General features: G+C 60.3%; 3 protein-coding genes across 3 annotated transcripts; all 3 read right to left on the bottom strand.

Moving 5' to 3' along the window:
* ABB37_06817 (hypothetical protein) lies at window positions 1-6,745 on the bottom strand (the record flags this gene model as incomplete). Its single annotated transcript, XM_015805235.1, has 1 exon — window positions 1-6,745. A coding segment is annotated over exon 1 (5,761 nt), but the record flags the coding sequence as incomplete, so codon positions are not given.
* A 952-nt stretch (window positions 6,746-7,697) lies between these two features.
* Window positions 7,698-10,350, bottom strand: ABB37_06816 (hypothetical protein; the record flags this gene model as incomplete). The annotated part of the gene is made up of 1 exon (XM_015805234.1): window positions 7,698-10,350. The coding sequence occupies exon 1, from the start codon at window positions 9,765-9,767 to the stop codon at window positions 7,698-7,700; it is 2,070 nt and encodes a 689-aa protein (XP_015656527.1). The 5' UTR covers window positions 9,768-10,350.
* A 511-nt stretch (window positions 10,351-10,861) lies between these two features.
* ABB37_06815 (hypothetical protein) lies at window positions 10,862-16,393 on the bottom strand (the record flags this gene model as incomplete). The annotated part of the gene is made up of 1 exon (XM_015805233.1): window positions 10,862-16,393. One exon carries the CDS (start codon window positions 16,391-16,393, stop codon window positions 10,862-10,864), a length of 5,532 nt encoding a protein of 1,843 aa, XP_015656526.1.
* Window positions 16,394-17,212: the final 819 nt, after the last annotated feature.

Genomic DNA, 17,212 nt, shown 5'->3' with positions numbered 1-17,212 from the left:
CAGCCACCAGCGCCTCCGGCCACCCGTCCTCCTCGTGCAGGCGCAGGAACGGGTAGCGCGATGATAACTGTTCTCTCTGGCTCGGCGGTGTTAGGGGAGTTCCCATGGACCTTGCGGCCTGCATTGTTGGTGGTTGTCGCTCCAGACTTCGTTCAGTCAGCAGCGGCGTTGTGGAGGGCGATGCATGGGGTGCGTCTCGTTCCTTGTTCTGGCGTCCCTTCGACTTTGGAGTCGCAGGAGGCGTGTGCGTACTGCTGGTAGTTGCGGCACGCTGCTGACGCGCAAATGGCTGTGCTGGTTGTTGCTGTGCTGTTGCATGTCTTACAGTGGTCGGAAACTCCGTGGGTGTCGCTGGCAGCGTCTGCTGTGTTGCGCTGTCTCGCACTGAAGTTTGTCGTTCTGGCTCCTCGTACAACGAAGTGTAGTCGCGAAGGGCGTCCTCAGCCGCCGTAAGTTGTGAGGAATCAGCCGTAGGAGTACTGCGCATCTTCTTCAGTACGTTCTGCAGCCGCACAAACTCCTCATCTCCGTTAACGCTGGTGACAGTGATGTGAGGTGCGATAAAGGGCAGATCGGCTCTCAGTGAGCTGTCCGCTGCGGCGTCATCGGCGTCGCGCCGCGCGGAAGTCTCCACGTCCGCTGTGAGCGCTTCTGCCCCGGCCGGCTTCCTCTTCTTTCGCTCGCTACCGCTTCTGGGTGTTCTCCCCAGGTCTGTGTGTGTTCGCAGGTACTCCAGCTGGTTGCTCTCCACTGAAATCGACCGCGGAAGTTGTGAGAGGAGCCTATTCCAGCTACGAGAGGTGCGGAGGGCAACACGATCCGCTCGATTTGCTAGACGGACACGCTGCAGGCTGGCGTCTGTGCTGTTGAGCCCTCTTTGTTGAAGTAAAGTCTCGTACTCACCTTGAAGCGCCGTGTACCGGCTGTCCTCTTGCAGTGGCAAGTTTCGAAGAGAGATGCACAGGCGGGTGTGGTAGAGAAGGAACGGCTGTGCCAGTAGTCGGTGCTCATCCGCGTAGAGATTGGCCAGCATCAGCGCGCGAACGGAGATGGCGGCCTGGTGGAGTGCGCCATAGGCAAGTGGTGCGGTTGGTCCGTGAAACCCCTCTCTCGACGACTGCGACCACAGCTCAGCGAAGTTGTCTGGCAGGTTCAGCTGTGTGGAGGGGATGCCAAGGACCTCCATTGGAATTCCGCGGTAAAGCTCCTGCAGCCGGTGCTGCTCTGCCAACTCCTCCTCTGCCATCTCGTCTACTATGTGCACAAGCTGCTGTGCCTTGTCGGCAAAGGACTCTGAATGGTGCGATGAAGCGGAGTCGGGCAGTGACACCCACGAGTCCGGGGTGGGATTCCGCGTGCTGCCCTGCTCTCGCCCCGGCGCCGCGTCGCACGCGAGTGCGTAAAGCGCCGCCGTTTGCCGTCGGAAGTCGCCGCAGCACTCGAAAGGCAGCGCACACAACGGCACCGCAGGGAGGGGGCGGAGCGACAGATAAGGGTAGCGCTCGGCAACTTCCTCGTTCGAGGCGTTGCGCAGCATCCGCAACGCGGCGTCGTCGCTCGCCAGGTGCCGGATGTAACTCCGAATCTCCTGTGCGCAGCGGGCAGCATCTCTCGCAGCCTTCGCTGTGGGTGGCTGCTGCTCCGCATGGGCGGCGTAGTACTGTTCGCACTGCAGAATGCGGGGGACGCTCTCGAGGCCGACGCTCGTCCACAGCGGGGCCGCATCGCCGCGTCGCAAAAATCCCCCAAAGCGCTGCCGCAGGGCCGCCTCTCGACTTCTCAGCTGGCTGGCCAGCTTCTGCGCACGCGCGTCCATGCGTGTCTCGCTGGATTGCATGCGACGCACCGCCAGCTTTGGCTTCGCGGCGAGATGGGTGTACTCCTCGTAGTACTCGCAGAAGGCGGCGTCCTCTTCGAGATGGAGGTCGTGTAGGTGGATGCCGTCGTAGCGAGTGTGTAGAAAGGGGTACTTCGCCTCTGTGCGGAGGCGGTCACGCATAATGCCCACACGAGCCTTGCGAGCGCGGCTGTGGCGGAGCTCAAGGTGCTGCTGCACGCGGGCGTAGAGGACGTCGTCGCTGCAGTTGCCTTGATGCCAGCGCAGCTGCAGTCCGTTGTAGAAGGTGTCAAGTTGGTGCGGCAGCCCCGCCTGGATGTCCGCAGGGCAACGCATCGCCCGCAGCTGCGGGTACCACTGCTCCATGTATTCCACATCACGGTTCTCCTGTCCACGACGCTGCACAGCAGCCACAACGTGGTCGCGGCTCTCCACATCCACGGTGATGTAGACGCTGGCATTCCATGTTTCCAGCACATCCTCAAACACAGCGCTCAGGTGCTGGTGGTGAAGGCGCGGTGAGCGGAGCTGATAGCGCTGCTGCAGCTGCTGGGACTCGGAGCGACTGTACAACCGCTCGAGCTGGCCTCGTTCCCAGATGGCGGCGCATCGGGCCTCGACACGGGCATCTAAGACACGAGGCGGCATCACCTCCTCCGTGGCGCGGTCGCGGTGCTGACGCGCCAGCAGCAAATCGCGCAGCGGGCCGTCGTTCGTCAAATCGGCAAGGAAGAAGGAGTGAAGCAGCACCGCGGGGGTCCAGGCGGAAATCGACTGCCGCCAGTCCCACTGCTCCCGCTCCCACGCATCCACGCGCTCGCCCAGTCGCTCCATAACACGACGCAGCTCCGCGCCGGAGGCACGATGCGCCGCCTTCCGGTCGTACTCGCCCATCAGCTGCTGAACCTGCACGTCCTCAACCACCTCAACAAAGTCTACTGGCAGCATGAGATTTACCGCCGCGCCAAACGCGCTGATGAAGCCTCCCTCGACGGTGTGTTCGTAGTGACGGCGATGCGCCATCCGTCGCGCCTTGATGGAGACGTAGGCAAGCATGAGTCGTTCCTGCAGCCGCCTCTCGTCCGACTCCGCTGCCATCCGCAGCCACGGCGCACTCAACTCGCGAAAGAGTCGGTCATGACCCAGGAAGAGGCTCTCGACGTACACGCCGTCCACCTGCGGGGGGAGAAAAGGGAACCGCTTCAGAGTCGCACCCGCGAGGAGAGTGCGGAAGAGCTCGCCGACGCGCCGCTTCATCGCAGCCTCGAGGCGGAAGGCTTCATCCGTCCCCGCGGCCTCCTGCGCGCGGTAGCGGGCGAGTTGGACGAAGGCACCGTCCTGCAGCGGCCGCACATCGTCCCAGGGGACGCCTTCGCAGCCGGTCGCGAGAAACGGGTAGCGCAGCAGAAACCCGGTGAGAGGCGTTGGGGCGGTGAGATTGGGATGGCGGAGCCGGTAGAGAACATCGAGATTTCGCAAATAGGCAACGTAGTCGGGGTCGTCGTGCGGCACCTGCGCGGCGTCCAAGGCGGCACCGGCTCTGCGCAGCGTCTCCTCCGCCTGGTCCAGCCACCCCAGCTCGATCTCGATGGCGCCGCGGTTGGTTACGACGACGCCGTACTGCCGACTCGCCGTGCCGTAGTACTGCGCGGCGTACGCAATGGCCTCGTTCGTCAGCTCGATGCACTCCTTCGCGTACAGGCGCAGATCCCAGGAGCGATACACGTGGGCGGTGTCCATGAGCAGAGTGTGTAGCTCGGCAGCAAAGGTGGGCTTTTCTTTTGAGAGAGCGATGGCAGTGCGCAGGGCCTGGATGGCGCCGGGGAAGTCGCCTTCGTACTCCAGTTCCCGCCCCAGGTCCCACAGGTAGTTGATAAAGAAGTCTGAAGCCCATCCGATGTTGCTCAGCTCGACGGAGTGCTTCACCAACGACTGCGTGTCGACGGAACAGGAATGGAGCAGCTTCTTGCACCGCAGTAGTCCGATGTACGGCTGTAAATGCAGCCAGGCCCCGTGCTCGCTCCGCAGGTACTTCGGCATTCGGTCAATAGCGGTTTGAAAGTAGAAGACAGCCTCCTCCACGCAGCTGCGCAGCTCCGCTGGCGACTCGACAAGGCCCTCCGCCACGTCAACGAGCCAGAAGCCGTATTCGGTGCAGCGCCTCCCCTGCGTCTTGGCGCTCGCCCACGCCTCGTAGCCGCCCAGCACCTGCGGGAAACGAGACCGCCCCTCCTGAATGCACAGCCAGTCTCGTGTTTTAAAACACACGTGGCACACGCAGCGCTCCATGAACCAGCGAATGAGCTGCAGCGGACCGGCGCGTTCTTTCTGCGCCGCGGCGTCCTCTCTTGCCAGCCTCAGCGCAAGCGGGAAGCGCTGCTGCCAGCACGCGATCTTCCAGCATAGCGGCAGGCAGAATGCATTCCAATGCGGCGCGTCTGTCTGCACTTTGGTGTACGCCTCCACCAGCAGGATCGCCACGCGAGGGTCAACGAGCTGCGGGACAACAGTCGAGTTCACAAATGGCTTCCACGTCATCTGCACATCGCCGCTCTCCTTACGGATGGTGGCGCCGAGGAGGTGGCACACGCGGTCCATAATCCGCGACCTCCACTCCGCACGAAAGCCCACGAGAACCTCGATGATGTCGCCATCCTCGTCGGAGGTAACGCCGTACTTTTTAGAAATGGTCCCCAAAAATTGAGCGCGGAAGAGCGGCGCAGAGGCAAAGACGAGGGCGAAGTACTTCGACAGCGCACGCGCCGAAGACACCTCGTCGTAGGCGATTCGCTTGCCCTGCACCTCGATGTAAAACTCTTGTTTGAGGGTGCGGCTGACCATCTCACACGCAATGAGATGCACGGCGTCGCGGACCGCCTGGGGGTTGTAGTGGCCGGCGGAGAGGACGCGACGTGCAACTTGCTTCAGCAGGCACAAATTCACGCCGCGGGTGTGCAGAACATCGCACAGCTGCCTCAAAGTGTCGCTCGTGCCGACGGAGGGAGGGGAGCTAGAGCACACCAGCATCACCGCGTCCTGCAGCACCGGATCGTCCAGTACGGCCATGGTGTTGTCCGCCCCGTCGATCACCTTCGGGCAGGTGCGCAGCATCTCCTGCCGCTTCATGATCGTGTCGTCCAGGAACAGCGGCGTCAGCGTGGCATTCGAATTGGTGACGTAGTAGCGCCCGTCGAGGGCCTCGTACACCTCCATGCTGCTGTCCGGCAGGGCAATGTGCAGTGCCTCGGCCATGAAGGCCATCTCCGCCTCCACCTCCGCGTCGTTGGTGGAGTTGGCGCCGTAGAGCCGCTTCGCCTGCGTCGTCATGGGCACCAGCGCCTGCGCCAGCACCGGCATCCCCCGGTAGTAAAACATGACAGACAGCGGCACGGAGAGGAGAGCGCTGCCGCTCTGCAGAATTCCCCGCAGCGAGGCAATGTAGTTGCGGCCCGACCGGCTGTCGGGCAAAACACGGAAGAAAATGTTTTTTACCTGGAAGCACTGCACAAACTTGGGCAGCTCATGCGGCATGTCCTTTTCCAGCCGCACAATCTGAACCACCGTCGTGGCGGCTTCCTTCTCAAACTCGCGCGCGATCTGACGCAGTGCGTGCATGCGCTGCTCCGCCTGCTCGATTGTGTGGTCCTCCATCTCCCACGCGAGCTGAAACTCCGCATTCCAGTTGCGGCCCCGTGGGGTGATCTCCGCGCACGCCGCCAGGTACGGCTTCGGTGCCGTCTGCTGTATCGGGAAGGACGGATTGCGACGGATGGCGAGACGATCTTCGGTGGCCCAGCGACTGCCCTGCGCGCTGGCAGAACGGGCGAAGCGGGTCGCGCTCAGCGGGGTGTCACGCACGGCATGGTCGCGGTTCATCGCGAGTGCGGGGCTGCGCACCGGCGTCGCACTGGCAGCTCGTCGCATTGCTCGCTTGGGAAAAGGCACGAGTACGATGCAGAGAAGAGGAAACAGACAAATAAAACGATCTATGAGTTTGCGTGGTTCGCGTGCAGCAGACGATGGGACGCTAAAACCGGGAGAAAAAAGAAGAGCGAGACCGCGTTCAATGCTCACCAAGCAAAGATGGTGTTATGCGGTAGGCAGCACCGTTGGGGTGTTGTCTGCAACAGGAGTCACACCGAAGAAACGAAAAAGAAGAAGTTGAACGCGGCTGCTGAGGAAGTTTTGAAGGAATGAAAATGCTGCCACTTGCCGATTCAAACGCAGAGAGAGAATATAGATCTACAAAAACAGTGCAAACAGAATCGTTCGCGTCGCTACATACATAAACTGTTTTATTTATATATATACGCGGAAAGCACAACCGCAGGGAAAGAAAATACAAGAAGAGGTCAGCACAACGCGGTGCACAGCAATCTGACGGCGTACTTCCTCTAGTGCAAAGTGCAAGCGGTACCCAGCGGTGTCACCGTGAAAGAAGGCTCTGAGGCAGCCCCTACAAATACAAGATGAGAGTAGATTCCAAAATCGCACGCCACACGCAAGCAGTTCGATTCTAGGTTGAGCAAGAAAAACTACGTAACTAACATTCAAAACACGGGAGCCAGTGGCCTCGGTTGTACAGGGAAAAGAAAGTCAGATGATGCTACAGAAATATGAAGCACTTGTGTGGATGGCGCACGCACCTGCACGTGTATTCGGCGTCACTGTACGATAACGCTGCTGTACGGCGGTATTTTTGTGCTTGTGTGTCTTAAATGCAGAAAAGCAGCACAAATCGAAAGCTGTGTGTATGGTACGTTCGTTGTTGCTTTGTTCGGCCACACAGGTGAGAAAGTTTGCACCTTTTGCGGGCTTTTTGTTTGCTTTTGAGGAGAAGTGGGAGGTGCCGCACGAGCTGCGCCGGCACGTTTGATCTAGAGACAGTGAATAGGTTGCTTCTTACCTTCACATACTCAGCGGCGTTTACGATGTGATGGTCGTCACAGGTAGAGCAAGAGCAAGGGAGAGGAACAAGGAACGAAGGAGGAAGGAAAGAGGAAACTATCATGGGTATTCGCCGGTGCAGATTGTGCTACCAACTGCTTAATTTTGAAAGAAACAGATAACATGTTACGTTAAAGATGGAAAAAGAAAAATACGTTAAGGCTTGGCCAGGCAATACGTGTTTCTACGCGATGCCGATGACTGCATTCAAAGGCTCATTTTAGAAGTCATTCAGCGAAGGGGCATGCAGCTGATCCAACCAGAAACATTCGTATTTGGGTAGACTACTACCTCCGCACAGCGTCGGCAAACAGAGCCCAGGGTCGTTTGGCGGACTTTCTTTAAGCAGCTTCTTTTTTGGTTTCTTCTTCGATGCAACAGGTAAAAACGGATGAGCGGGCCAATGTATCGCGGACTCTAAAACGAGGAGGCGGGGGCAAATAAAACTGTTGAATTCGGATTTTCACCCGGAATGGTCTTTTCCCTTCGCACGTGATGCGCAGCACAACGTCAAGGAAATAAACGAGGCAGTCACCAGCCGTCATCGCAAGCGCCGTCCACCACCGACAACGGACAACCCGTGCACGCGGATCGTGCACATCGCAAACCGCTTACTCGTGCATCTGCAATGAAGGGAGAAATGACAGCCAGGAACACGGTAAGAAGTACAGTAGAGCGGGCAGTTCGTCTGCGCAGCTGCCACGAAGGAAATGAAGAAAAGCGAAGAGGAACGAAGTTAGACACGACGATGAACACCAGAATATAAGAAAAACGAAGGCGACATGGAAGAACAACAAAAGGCAGCGCAACGAAACGGACCACGCAGACGCCCCGGAGCTTGCCAGCATAGATGACCCAGCGCAACCGCAGCTGTGTGGGTATGGGGCCTCTTCACCGCTGGCTTACCACCGACTTACGCGCTCGAGTTCTCCGCAACGGCGGCGCAGTAGGCGGCGTAGTGCTCCGGGTCCCACTCACTATAAACACGAAACGTGTCGTCGCGCAGGCCCTCCACATCCAGCACCGACTGCGGCGTCCGCTTCGCCATCGCGTAGGCTGCCGTCAGTACCTGCGTCGCCTCCTCGTAGTCGCGGTCGGCCGCCAGCTCCATCCCGAGCTCCCACAGGTACTCCGTGCAGTAGTCGGCCGGGGCGACGACACGGGAAAAGTAAACGGCGTCGCCCACCAGCGTCGTGAGTGGCACGGACGCGCTCTTCTGCCCTAGCTGGTGGCACCGCACCAATCCGAAACTCGGCTGCAAGTACAGCCACGCCCCACTGGAACTGCGCAGCCAAGCAGGTAGTAGCCGCTCCGCCATCCGAAAGTGCTGGGCCGCCTCGCCGAGCACGTCGAGTACCGACGACGCCCCCAACAAGCAGCAGCCCACCTCGATGTGGCACCGGGCTCGCGTAACGGGACCGGCGCGGTCCTCGTAGACCTGCAGCATCGGTGTGACCATCTGCAGCGCTTCGCGGATGTTGTCCAAGGCGGGGACACCAAACAGCAGCTTCGCGAAGGTGCGCTGCGCCTGCACCGCTCGTATGGACGCCGGCCCGTACCGCGCGCTGACGTGCTCTGCCGCAGCGCTAGCAAGGTTGAGGGCGTCGCCCATTCGCCTCTGCCACACCGCCACTTTAATCTGCACCGGGCAGCAGAAGGCGTAGACGTGCGCCTCGCAGGTCGGCGAGTTCCGGAACAGCGGCTCCAGCGAGCACAGCAGCGACGGCTCACGCATCGGCGGCGTTATGCGGCTTGCCACGCGCGAGATCCACACGACGGTGCGCTGATATGCACCGACGTCGACTGGCAGTGCGCTTCGTGCCCCGACGAGCCAGGACACACGCTCCACGATAAGACTGCGGTGCTCGCGGCGCACCTCCCGCAGCACCCGCCGAAGCGTCTCGGCCTCGCCGTTACCGTTGCCGACGGAGTACTTGCGCAGCACCAGGGAGGCAAACCTCTCCTTCCCCTCGTCGTGAAAGGCGGCGCGCAGATGCAGCGCCAAGCACTTGCTGATGCCGACATCGTCCATGCCGAGCCGCTTCCCTTGTACTTCCGTGTAAAACTCCTGTTTGATGGTGCGCGCCATCATCTCAATGGCGACCGCTTCGGCAAAGCCGCGACAGGAGGGGGCGTCGTCTCCGAATTTGTTCTGGAAAGCGTCCAGCACGCCCTTCAACAGGCACAAATTAATGCCGTAGAAATGAAGGGTCCCGCTGAGGAGGTGGCCCTGCTGCTCCAGAGGGGCGTCCAGCACGTGGAGCAAGGCATCCATCACAGCAGGGTTGCGGAGCACGTTGAGAGTGTCCTCGCAGGTGGCCGTCACGCAGGGGGACAGCACCAGCATCTCCGTTCGCTTCAGCGGCCCGCTGATCAGCGTGGAGTCGTCGAGCGCGATGGTGGTGATGTTTGTGTTTGCTACATACTTGCGTCCGTCAAGTCCGCGGTAGACCTCGCACACGATTTGGTCCGGCAGCGGCGTGTTGAGTGCGTCAGCGATGATCTCCACCTCCGCGACCACTTCCGCGTTCGGTTCTGCGTCGTCGCCGTGCAACTTCTGCGGCTCCGGCCCGAGCGGGGCGAGCGCCTGAGCCAGTACGGGTGTGCCTCGATACACAAAGAAGACGGTTAAGGGCACCGTCAGCACGCTGCTGCCGCTCAGCAGCACGCCGCGCAGCGCTGCCACGATGCTGCGGCCCGATCGGCAGTCCGGAAGCACGCGGAAAAGCACGTTCTTATCACGGTAGCACAGCAACGCCTGTGGCACCTGTCGCGGGGCATCGGCCTCCATCAGCACAATTTTCATTGCAGCCTTCAAAGCCTCCTCTTCAAAAGCCTTTTCAACACGCATCAGCTCTGCCTGGCGCGCGGAGGCAGACTTTAGCGTGCTGTCATCCTTCTCCAGTGCAAGCTGGTAGGCTTCATTCCAGTTCGTGCACCCCGCGGAGAACTCGCCGCACGACTTCACATAAACCCTGTCCATCGTTGGCAGGAAATAGAAAGAAAGAAAAGAAGAGTCTCCCTGCGTTGTTGCTGCGATGCGTGCCACACGTTTCCCGCCAACCTCACACCAGCGGCTGATACGGAAGATAAATCAACAGTCAAAGAGAAGCAATGTCACGAGGGGAAATAGTATTTGAAAAGAAAGAAAAATAACGATGATTCGGTGCGCAAGACGAAAGAGAGTGAAAATTGAGAATAAAAAAATAGCAGCGTAGAAGCACAGAGCACTCCAACCTCTTCGGTTCAGCTCCACTGCGAAAGGTTTAAACGACACGGTGCGAAGAATGGCGGTTTGGGAACTCTTTTTAGCGTTGAGTTGCACCGGATAAACCTTCCTTTGCAAGCCAGTAAAGCTAAATGTCTCGGAGGAAGACAGAAAAAAAAAACCCGACGGCTGTGCGGGGACGCCAAATCCTTCGGTGCACGTCGCCTGTTTCTACGCTCTTTGCGTGTGTGCGTGCGTGCGTGTGCGCGTGAGTCGTGGCCGCACCGATACGCTGAGAAACAACCTACCGGAAAAAATAAGCGCCGCAGTCTGCAAGGTTTTGGATCAGGCGATGTCTGTGAGAAGCGCATTGGAAGAAAAGAAGGGAAACAGAAGGAGAAAGGAGACAAGTAACGAGAACAGTTATGTGTGCCAACCGTTGACGGAGGAGAGTGCGTGCATGAGAAACCAAAAGTATTCAATAATATCCAATACGCGCTTACTCAAATTTAGCTTGTTTACCACGTGTACAGGCTTTGAGAGATAAGAGTAGTAAAACCTTCGTGTCCCGATGTCATCCACCTGCCAATCGCCCCGTGAAAAGAGGCATCCACACCGCGACTGCACGCATTCGCCCCATTCTGGTTTCTTTCAAAATTCCGATGGCAGTCACTCTAAACGTACAACAAACGAGCAGTGCATTCTCTTCTTGCCAAGAGCTGACAAGACGTCTAGTGCATCGTTCTACACTGAAAATAAGAAATACCTGTAAGGAAAAAGGAAGATGATGAAGGATGAAGTCCGCCGGTTCTAATGGGCGATGCAGTGCTTCCACTTCACGCGCATTGCCCTCTCGGAGCTGTCCCCTTTCACTCTTTCCAGGAGTCCTCAGACTCGTCCCCCTCCACCTCCACGTCGTCCACGTCCTCCACGACTGGGCCAAAGTTGAAGGCGTCGCGGAGCTGGCGAAAGTCCTCGTCCTCTTTCCACGTAATGCGCTCCCGCTTGCGCGCCTCGTCCAGCAGCAGACTCCGCAGATCGGCCGCGGCGCTTTTCGGCTTGCGGTGCAGGGCGTGCGTAATCGCCTTTGCCATCTGCCGCTTCGTCCTTTTCTGATTGCGCAGAATAATGCGCCGCCACGCTCTCTCCTCGGCGGAGACGCAGCGGGCTACGTAGCCGTGGAAAGCAGCCAAGAACTCCGCTCGAATCACCGTATCCACGTCCTCAACGTGCCACAGCTTGAGGGAAATACGGTCGCGGTGCCACTCCGCGATGGTGGCCCGCCGCTCCAGCCGATGGCCTGCGAGGACGAAGGACGTCAGGGTGCAGCCGCGGATGCGCCACGCCGTGTCGGACAGCACCGCCTTCGTCGCGAACGCAAGCTCCGACAAATCGCGCAGGGCGGATTGGATCTTGTCATTGAAGATCTGCACCCGAGAGCCGTACGTCTGCCTCAGCATCGCCTCATTGCGCATCCGTCCCTGGCGGCGCAGCAGGCGGTACCAGTCCTCCGACTGAACCTCCGCCACCAACACGCGGGCGGTCGCCTCGACAACAATGAGGCGATTCATGCGCCGCTGGAAGCGCACCGCCTGCAACGTGCGGTAGCCCGCCGGGTCCGTCTCCTCCATCTTCTTGTCCAGGCGTCGCCGCCCCTTCCACCGCCACACCGCGCGTCGAATCACGCGAATGGCGTTCTCCCGCACGCGGTGGGTCAGAATGCGGTTGTTCTTGTGCCACGTCATCATCTCCGGGCTGGCGCTGCTGACCGTCTTGGTGAGAATGGCGCTCGCACGCCGCAGAAAGCGCCGTGCCTCCTTTAGCTTGTCCATGGTGGTGAGGAGAAGCCCGTAGCTCGTGAGCAGCACGCCGAGCAGCTTCGACTCCTGCGGGCCGGCCTCGGCAAGGCGGATCGCCGTCTGCAGCAAAAAGGCGCAGTCGTTGTAGCTCTCCGTGCCGCCGCGGCGCTGCAGGTCCTCGCTTTGTTCCTGCAGCACACGGACGATGCGGGTGCGCTCGGCCGGTAGCAGCTCCTTTGCCCGCGCGTCCCGCAGTCTCACGAGTTGCTGCGTCAGCGCCGGGTCGCCGATGAGGTGAGCGTAGACGATGAAGCGGCCACACGTCGTGAAGAGGCGCAGCGTCGGCTCACCGAACTCGACGGCGTGCGCTACCCACGTCAGCACCTCCGGGTCGAGGGCGATCTCCCGCAACGACGCACTCGCCAACAGAATCCACCGCGCCACCTCGAGCAGGTAGAAGGAGCCGTAGTAGGTGTGCAGCCGCGTTTGTTTCGTGAAGAGGTGCAGAGAGCGCATCAGCATCTCCAGCGCGGGCTTCGGTGCGTCACGCTGCAGCCAGGCGCGGCCCTCGGTGTGTGTAAGGAGGGCCGCCACGAGCGGAAGGCCGTTCTCCTCCAGTGTCGTCATGCACCGCTGGAAGAGACGCGTCGCCGCGTCAACGTCGTCGCCGAGGGCGAAGCGGGCGTAGGCGAAGTAGGTGAGGAGGAAAATCTGCACCGAGCCTGGCTCCGTCACCCGCTGATGGAGCAGGGTATGCTCCAGCATCTCCACCACCTCCTTCGTCTTTCCCTCGGCCCAGAAGTTCCACGCCGTGAGGAACTGATCGCGAGGAAGAACATCGTCGCTCACTAGCAGATCCGGCTGATGAACGGCGGTGCTGAGGAGGCCGAGGCCGTTCGTCACGTACAACAGCTCATCCGCCCCCCGCACCATCTCGATCCCCGGCCACGCCTCCGCCTGATACGCGGTAAGGCCGGCCTCGCTGAAGAGACGCACGAAGTAGCGCATGTACTCCTCCACGGAGGTCGTGTAGCGGACGCCGTGGCCACCGTCTGATTTGAAGATGAATTGCGGTCGGTGGTGCAGCGGGAGGAGCGCCTCGACGTAGTAGCTGCAGTCAGGGAACTCCACCACGGTGCTTAAGGGAGCCGTCACGAAGCACTGAAGGTGTCGCCGCAGGAAGCGCATGATGCACACCTGCAGAGCGGAGAGACGGTGCTGGGCGGGAACTTGGGTGAAGACCATGTTGTGCAGCACAACGGAGGTGCTGCAGTCAGCCACCGGCACTCCCCGCTGCGCCCCACGCCGCATATCGAGCAAATAACTTTTTGCCGCGGCTTCAAACTCGTCCTCCACTCGCTTCACGGCGTCCATCAGCGTCAGCAGCTCCAACCGGTCCCACGCAACAGTGAAGAGGCGCAGCTGCTGTGCCTCCGAGTTCCAGTGCCGCTCGTCCTTGTCCAGCAAGGCGGACGCAGCCACAATGGGGCGGGAGAAGCTCAGCATGGAGTACGTCTGTGCACGCTGCGCGATGACCTCTGGAGTGATGGTGCCGTAGTAGAGTTGGACCATCATGCGGCGCACCAAGTAGGCCCGCCCGACCCGTTGCATCTCCCGCACGTTGCGCTCGCACTCAGCGCGCACCAGCACACGGCTGTGGTGCTCCCGCCAGCAGCGGCGAATGATGGCGATGGCGAAGGGGCGAAATTCGCCGCGCAGCCTCGCTTCGATCTCCACAATGCGAGACATGACCGGGTGATCGCGGGAGACGTGGGCGGTGTAGCGCGCCGGCAGCGTGCGCAGCTCGTGCAGCCGCTGCGAGGCCTCCACAAACATGCCGCGCTGAATAAAGAGGGAGATGATGTTCTCTACCACGCTGAGGTGCAGCGCAGAAAACGGCCCGGCCCGCTCCTTCATAATCTCCTCCGCGCGGTGAAGAATGCAGGAGCAGAAGAGGCCGTACTGCCGCGCATCCCAGCAGTAGTACACGTACGCGAGTTTGTTCAGCACCTCGCCGACCCGCAGCGCGGTGGGTCCGAGCAGCTGCTCCGTTGTCTCGAGGCATTCCCAGAGCCGCCCCACTGCGTTGGAAAACATGCCGCGCTCGAAGAAGAGGGACCCGAAGAGCTCGCTGATGGAGGCGCCCTGCAGCGTCGGCGCCATCGATCGCAGCTCGTTGCTCCACTGCGCATCAAACTGCTTCACCTTGTCCGCGTCGGCGCGGGTGGCGATGGTAAAGAGGCCGATCATCGCCTGCTGGCGCAGGTGACCGAGAAAGTACTGCCGCTCCGAGTCAAACACATCGGGCAGTCGCAGCGCCTCCTCCAGCAGCTCCTCCGCCGTCTCCAGCTTGCCCTGCTTAATTAAAAGAGAAGCGTGCGCAACTTGAACAGCGTTCTGACTCGGTAAGTGGTACAGGTAGGAGGGCAGCTTTACCTGGAGCGCGGTGGACTGCACAAAGTAGGCCGGGATGCTGTTCACGACGCCGGCAGCTCGTGCGATCAGCACGGCGCTGTCCTCCTCGCGACCGCAGTGGGCGGCAAGGATGGCGGCCGTCGTCCACGCCTCCGCATTCAGAAACTTCTCGCCCAGGTTGTGACCGCGCAGCTTCACCAGCCGCAGCACCTCCCTCCACGCCTCTGCCATCCGTCCGTTGCGGCAGAAGAAGCGGATGCGCAGCGGCACGAGGAAGGCGCAGGTAAACGCGCACGGGTACGCAGACGTGTCCTTGACGAGAGTGTTGAGGAAGGCCCTGTGCGGCGGGCTGAACAAGGTGCTGTAGTTGTGGTGGGAGGGCGTGCACAGCACCTCCGTGACGGTTCCCCGCATTACCTGCAGGCCACTCAATTGGCAAATGCGCTTGATAAGAAGCGTCGTTTCTTTCCGCAGCGCGTGCTTCAGTCGATCCGCCAGCGGTGTCACGTCGGCGGCGTCGTCCCACCAGAAAATGTCCTTCAGCAGCGGCAGTAAACTCTCGTTGAAGCGCTCAGAGGCGCCGCTGATGATCGAGCCGGCTGCACGCTCCAGGTAGGCGTTGACCGTTTTCACTGCCGGCGTCGCGTGCTCCTGCTTCATGGAGCAAAACATCGCACGTCGCACCGCACGGGCCAGCATCTCGGTGCAGACCACCTGCAGCAGCGGCTCCGTGATGTCCTCCAGCTCTTCCCTGGGGTTGGACAGCAGCGCCAGGGCGATGAGGCCGAGCAGACACACGTTCCACCCGCTGTCGTGCAGCAACTCCACCAGACGTGCATTGCGCTTCTCCGTGGGCAGCTCGAGTACCGGCGGGAGATACTGCAGCGCGGTTGCGGCGCTGTCTCGCTTGTACATGTCGACAGCTGCAGCGCTGCCCCACGGTGCGGGGGGATGCTGGAGGAGATGCCGCCACCGTCGCAAGGTGAGGGGCTTGCCATCGGATGTGAAGAGCGGTGGCAGCAGGCCCATGCAGTTCATAAAGTACAGCCGCATGTCCATCCCTTCTCGCACCTCCACCCCCCGAATCTTTTGTTGAGGTTTATGAAGATCTCCCTTCTCCGCACCACTGCTCGGCCCCGCCTGGCTGCCGCTCACGCTGTTGTCCTCATCAGGAACAAGGTTGAGAGCTGCTCGTACCATGCTGAGATGCTCCTGCAGAGGTGTGTGCACTACCGGATCGCCGCGGCCGTTGCCGGTGTACTCCGGCGTCTTCGTGCGGTCGAACGGCACCGCCGCCGCCACCGTCACGACGTCGTTAAAAAATCGGAACGTAGCCGTCAGCGGCGCGGCAACGTGCGGCACGCGACACTCCAGCAGCGCTCGATGACTGCGCTGCATCCACAGCCCCCACTTTGCCTCCGGCCACACGTACACAAACAGATTGCCGTACCGCAGAAACGGCTGTGCGGCGACGGCTGCTTTCCCGGCAACGCTGCCCAAAGAGGTCGCACGGGCGTCCTCCGGCGCCGCCATGTGCATCCTCGCCAGGTCCCTTGCGTGGCTCTCGAACTCCTCAAGAAACGCCTTGAGGGCGTCGACGCGGTTGTAGCCGCTGACGTCGCCGTGCAGCTGCTCCGTCCACAGCACCTGAAACTCACCGTTCCAGTCTCGCGCAGTGCGCTCTACCACCCCACCCGTGGCAGACAGAAAAGGCAGCTGCGCAGCCAAGAAGCCGGTGCGCAGCGGCGTCTCACGGGGGGCGGGCGGCGACAGCGGGGATGGCAACGAGGCCGCTTGTGGGGAAAGTCGCTTCGGCTGTGGCCGTCGTCGACGGGTGCTTGAGGTGTGCTCAGCCGTGGTGAAGGAAGAGCGCGGGGTAGCGCTGTCGGGGATCTGTGCAAAGGAGTTCTCCGCGGAGACGCGGGCCGAGGGTTGCGCAGCCGACGGCGGAGGCGGCGGAGGCGCCGGTGATGAAGAGCTGCGTAGAGGGGGTTGCAACGCCGGCATCCACGCTTTGATCCCGAGGCCGGTGGAAGTGCCTGTGCCGTTAGTGCTGGAAGGGGTTGGGGTCGGGTTTTCAGTCTTGAGGCGAGGGAGGGAGCTGCGGTGCTGCGTGCCGTGTGAGCTGGGAGCACTGGCAGCAGTGGTCGCCTCCCTCGCCAGTGGATTCAAGAAAGCGGACTTCATGGCAGCCGAGGCGCCTGTTCGGCGATGACAGGACAACGAATTCGAATGAAATTAAAAAGCGATTGTCAGTTCTACGAGAACTGAGAAACACAAACGTGCAGCTTAGCTCGCACTCACAGCGAAGTAATACAGATAAAGGAAGAAGGCACCGTAATATTAAAAAGGGAAAAGAATGAGAATAAGGGTCCCCGCTGCGGCTCTCTGCGATCGGTCAGAAGAGGTGAAGGGTCAACCCATGTACATAGATACAGAAGATAGAAGTAAGTAGTGGAAGTGAGGTGCACAGGCGGCGTTGTACTAACAAGAAAAAAAAATTGGCTGCCACGTCTGTTTAATCGCCACAAGATTGTCACAAGCAAGGAAAACAAAGGGAGAAAAAAAAACTCACTTAACTGCTGTCTTTCATAGTAATGCACGTAGTAGTTCACAGCGCCGCGCCCTCTTTCCTCTACGCATCCGTGTCAGCATAAATAACCGGCAGCAGGCCAAGCATATACATCCAATTGTCGGCAGAGACGGACAAAAAGCAAAAGAGGGATCAACTACAACAACAGCGGAAGACTTGAGGAGCTGTGCAAAATGGGCGAGCGAGGGAGACGAGAAGAAGAAAGCACGCGTGTGACGAATACTCTGGTCTTGCTTCCGATGTCGTTGTCAGTGTTCGCCAGTTTGGGTTCCAGAAAAACAGAGGAGGTACTCCAAACAAAAAAAAAGGAACCACAGCGACCCAGTTACGAACGGGCCGCACGCGCACAGGTGAAAAGTCTACTCGCACCCGAGGCCCTCACGACGAGGTAAGTGAACGGTTAGCTCCTTGCG

The sequence above is a fragment of the Leptomonas pyrrhocoris genome (genome assembly GCF_001293395.1).
Source record: "Leptomonas pyrrhocoris isolate H10 chromosome Unknown, whole genome shotgun sequence".
Taxonomy (NCBI): domain Eukaryota; phylum Euglenozoa; class Kinetoplastea; order Trypanosomatida; family Trypanosomatidae; genus Leptomonas; species Leptomonas pyrrhocoris.
Note: the sequence above shows the minus strand (reverse complement) of the source record. Positions and strands in the feature narration are given on the sequence as shown.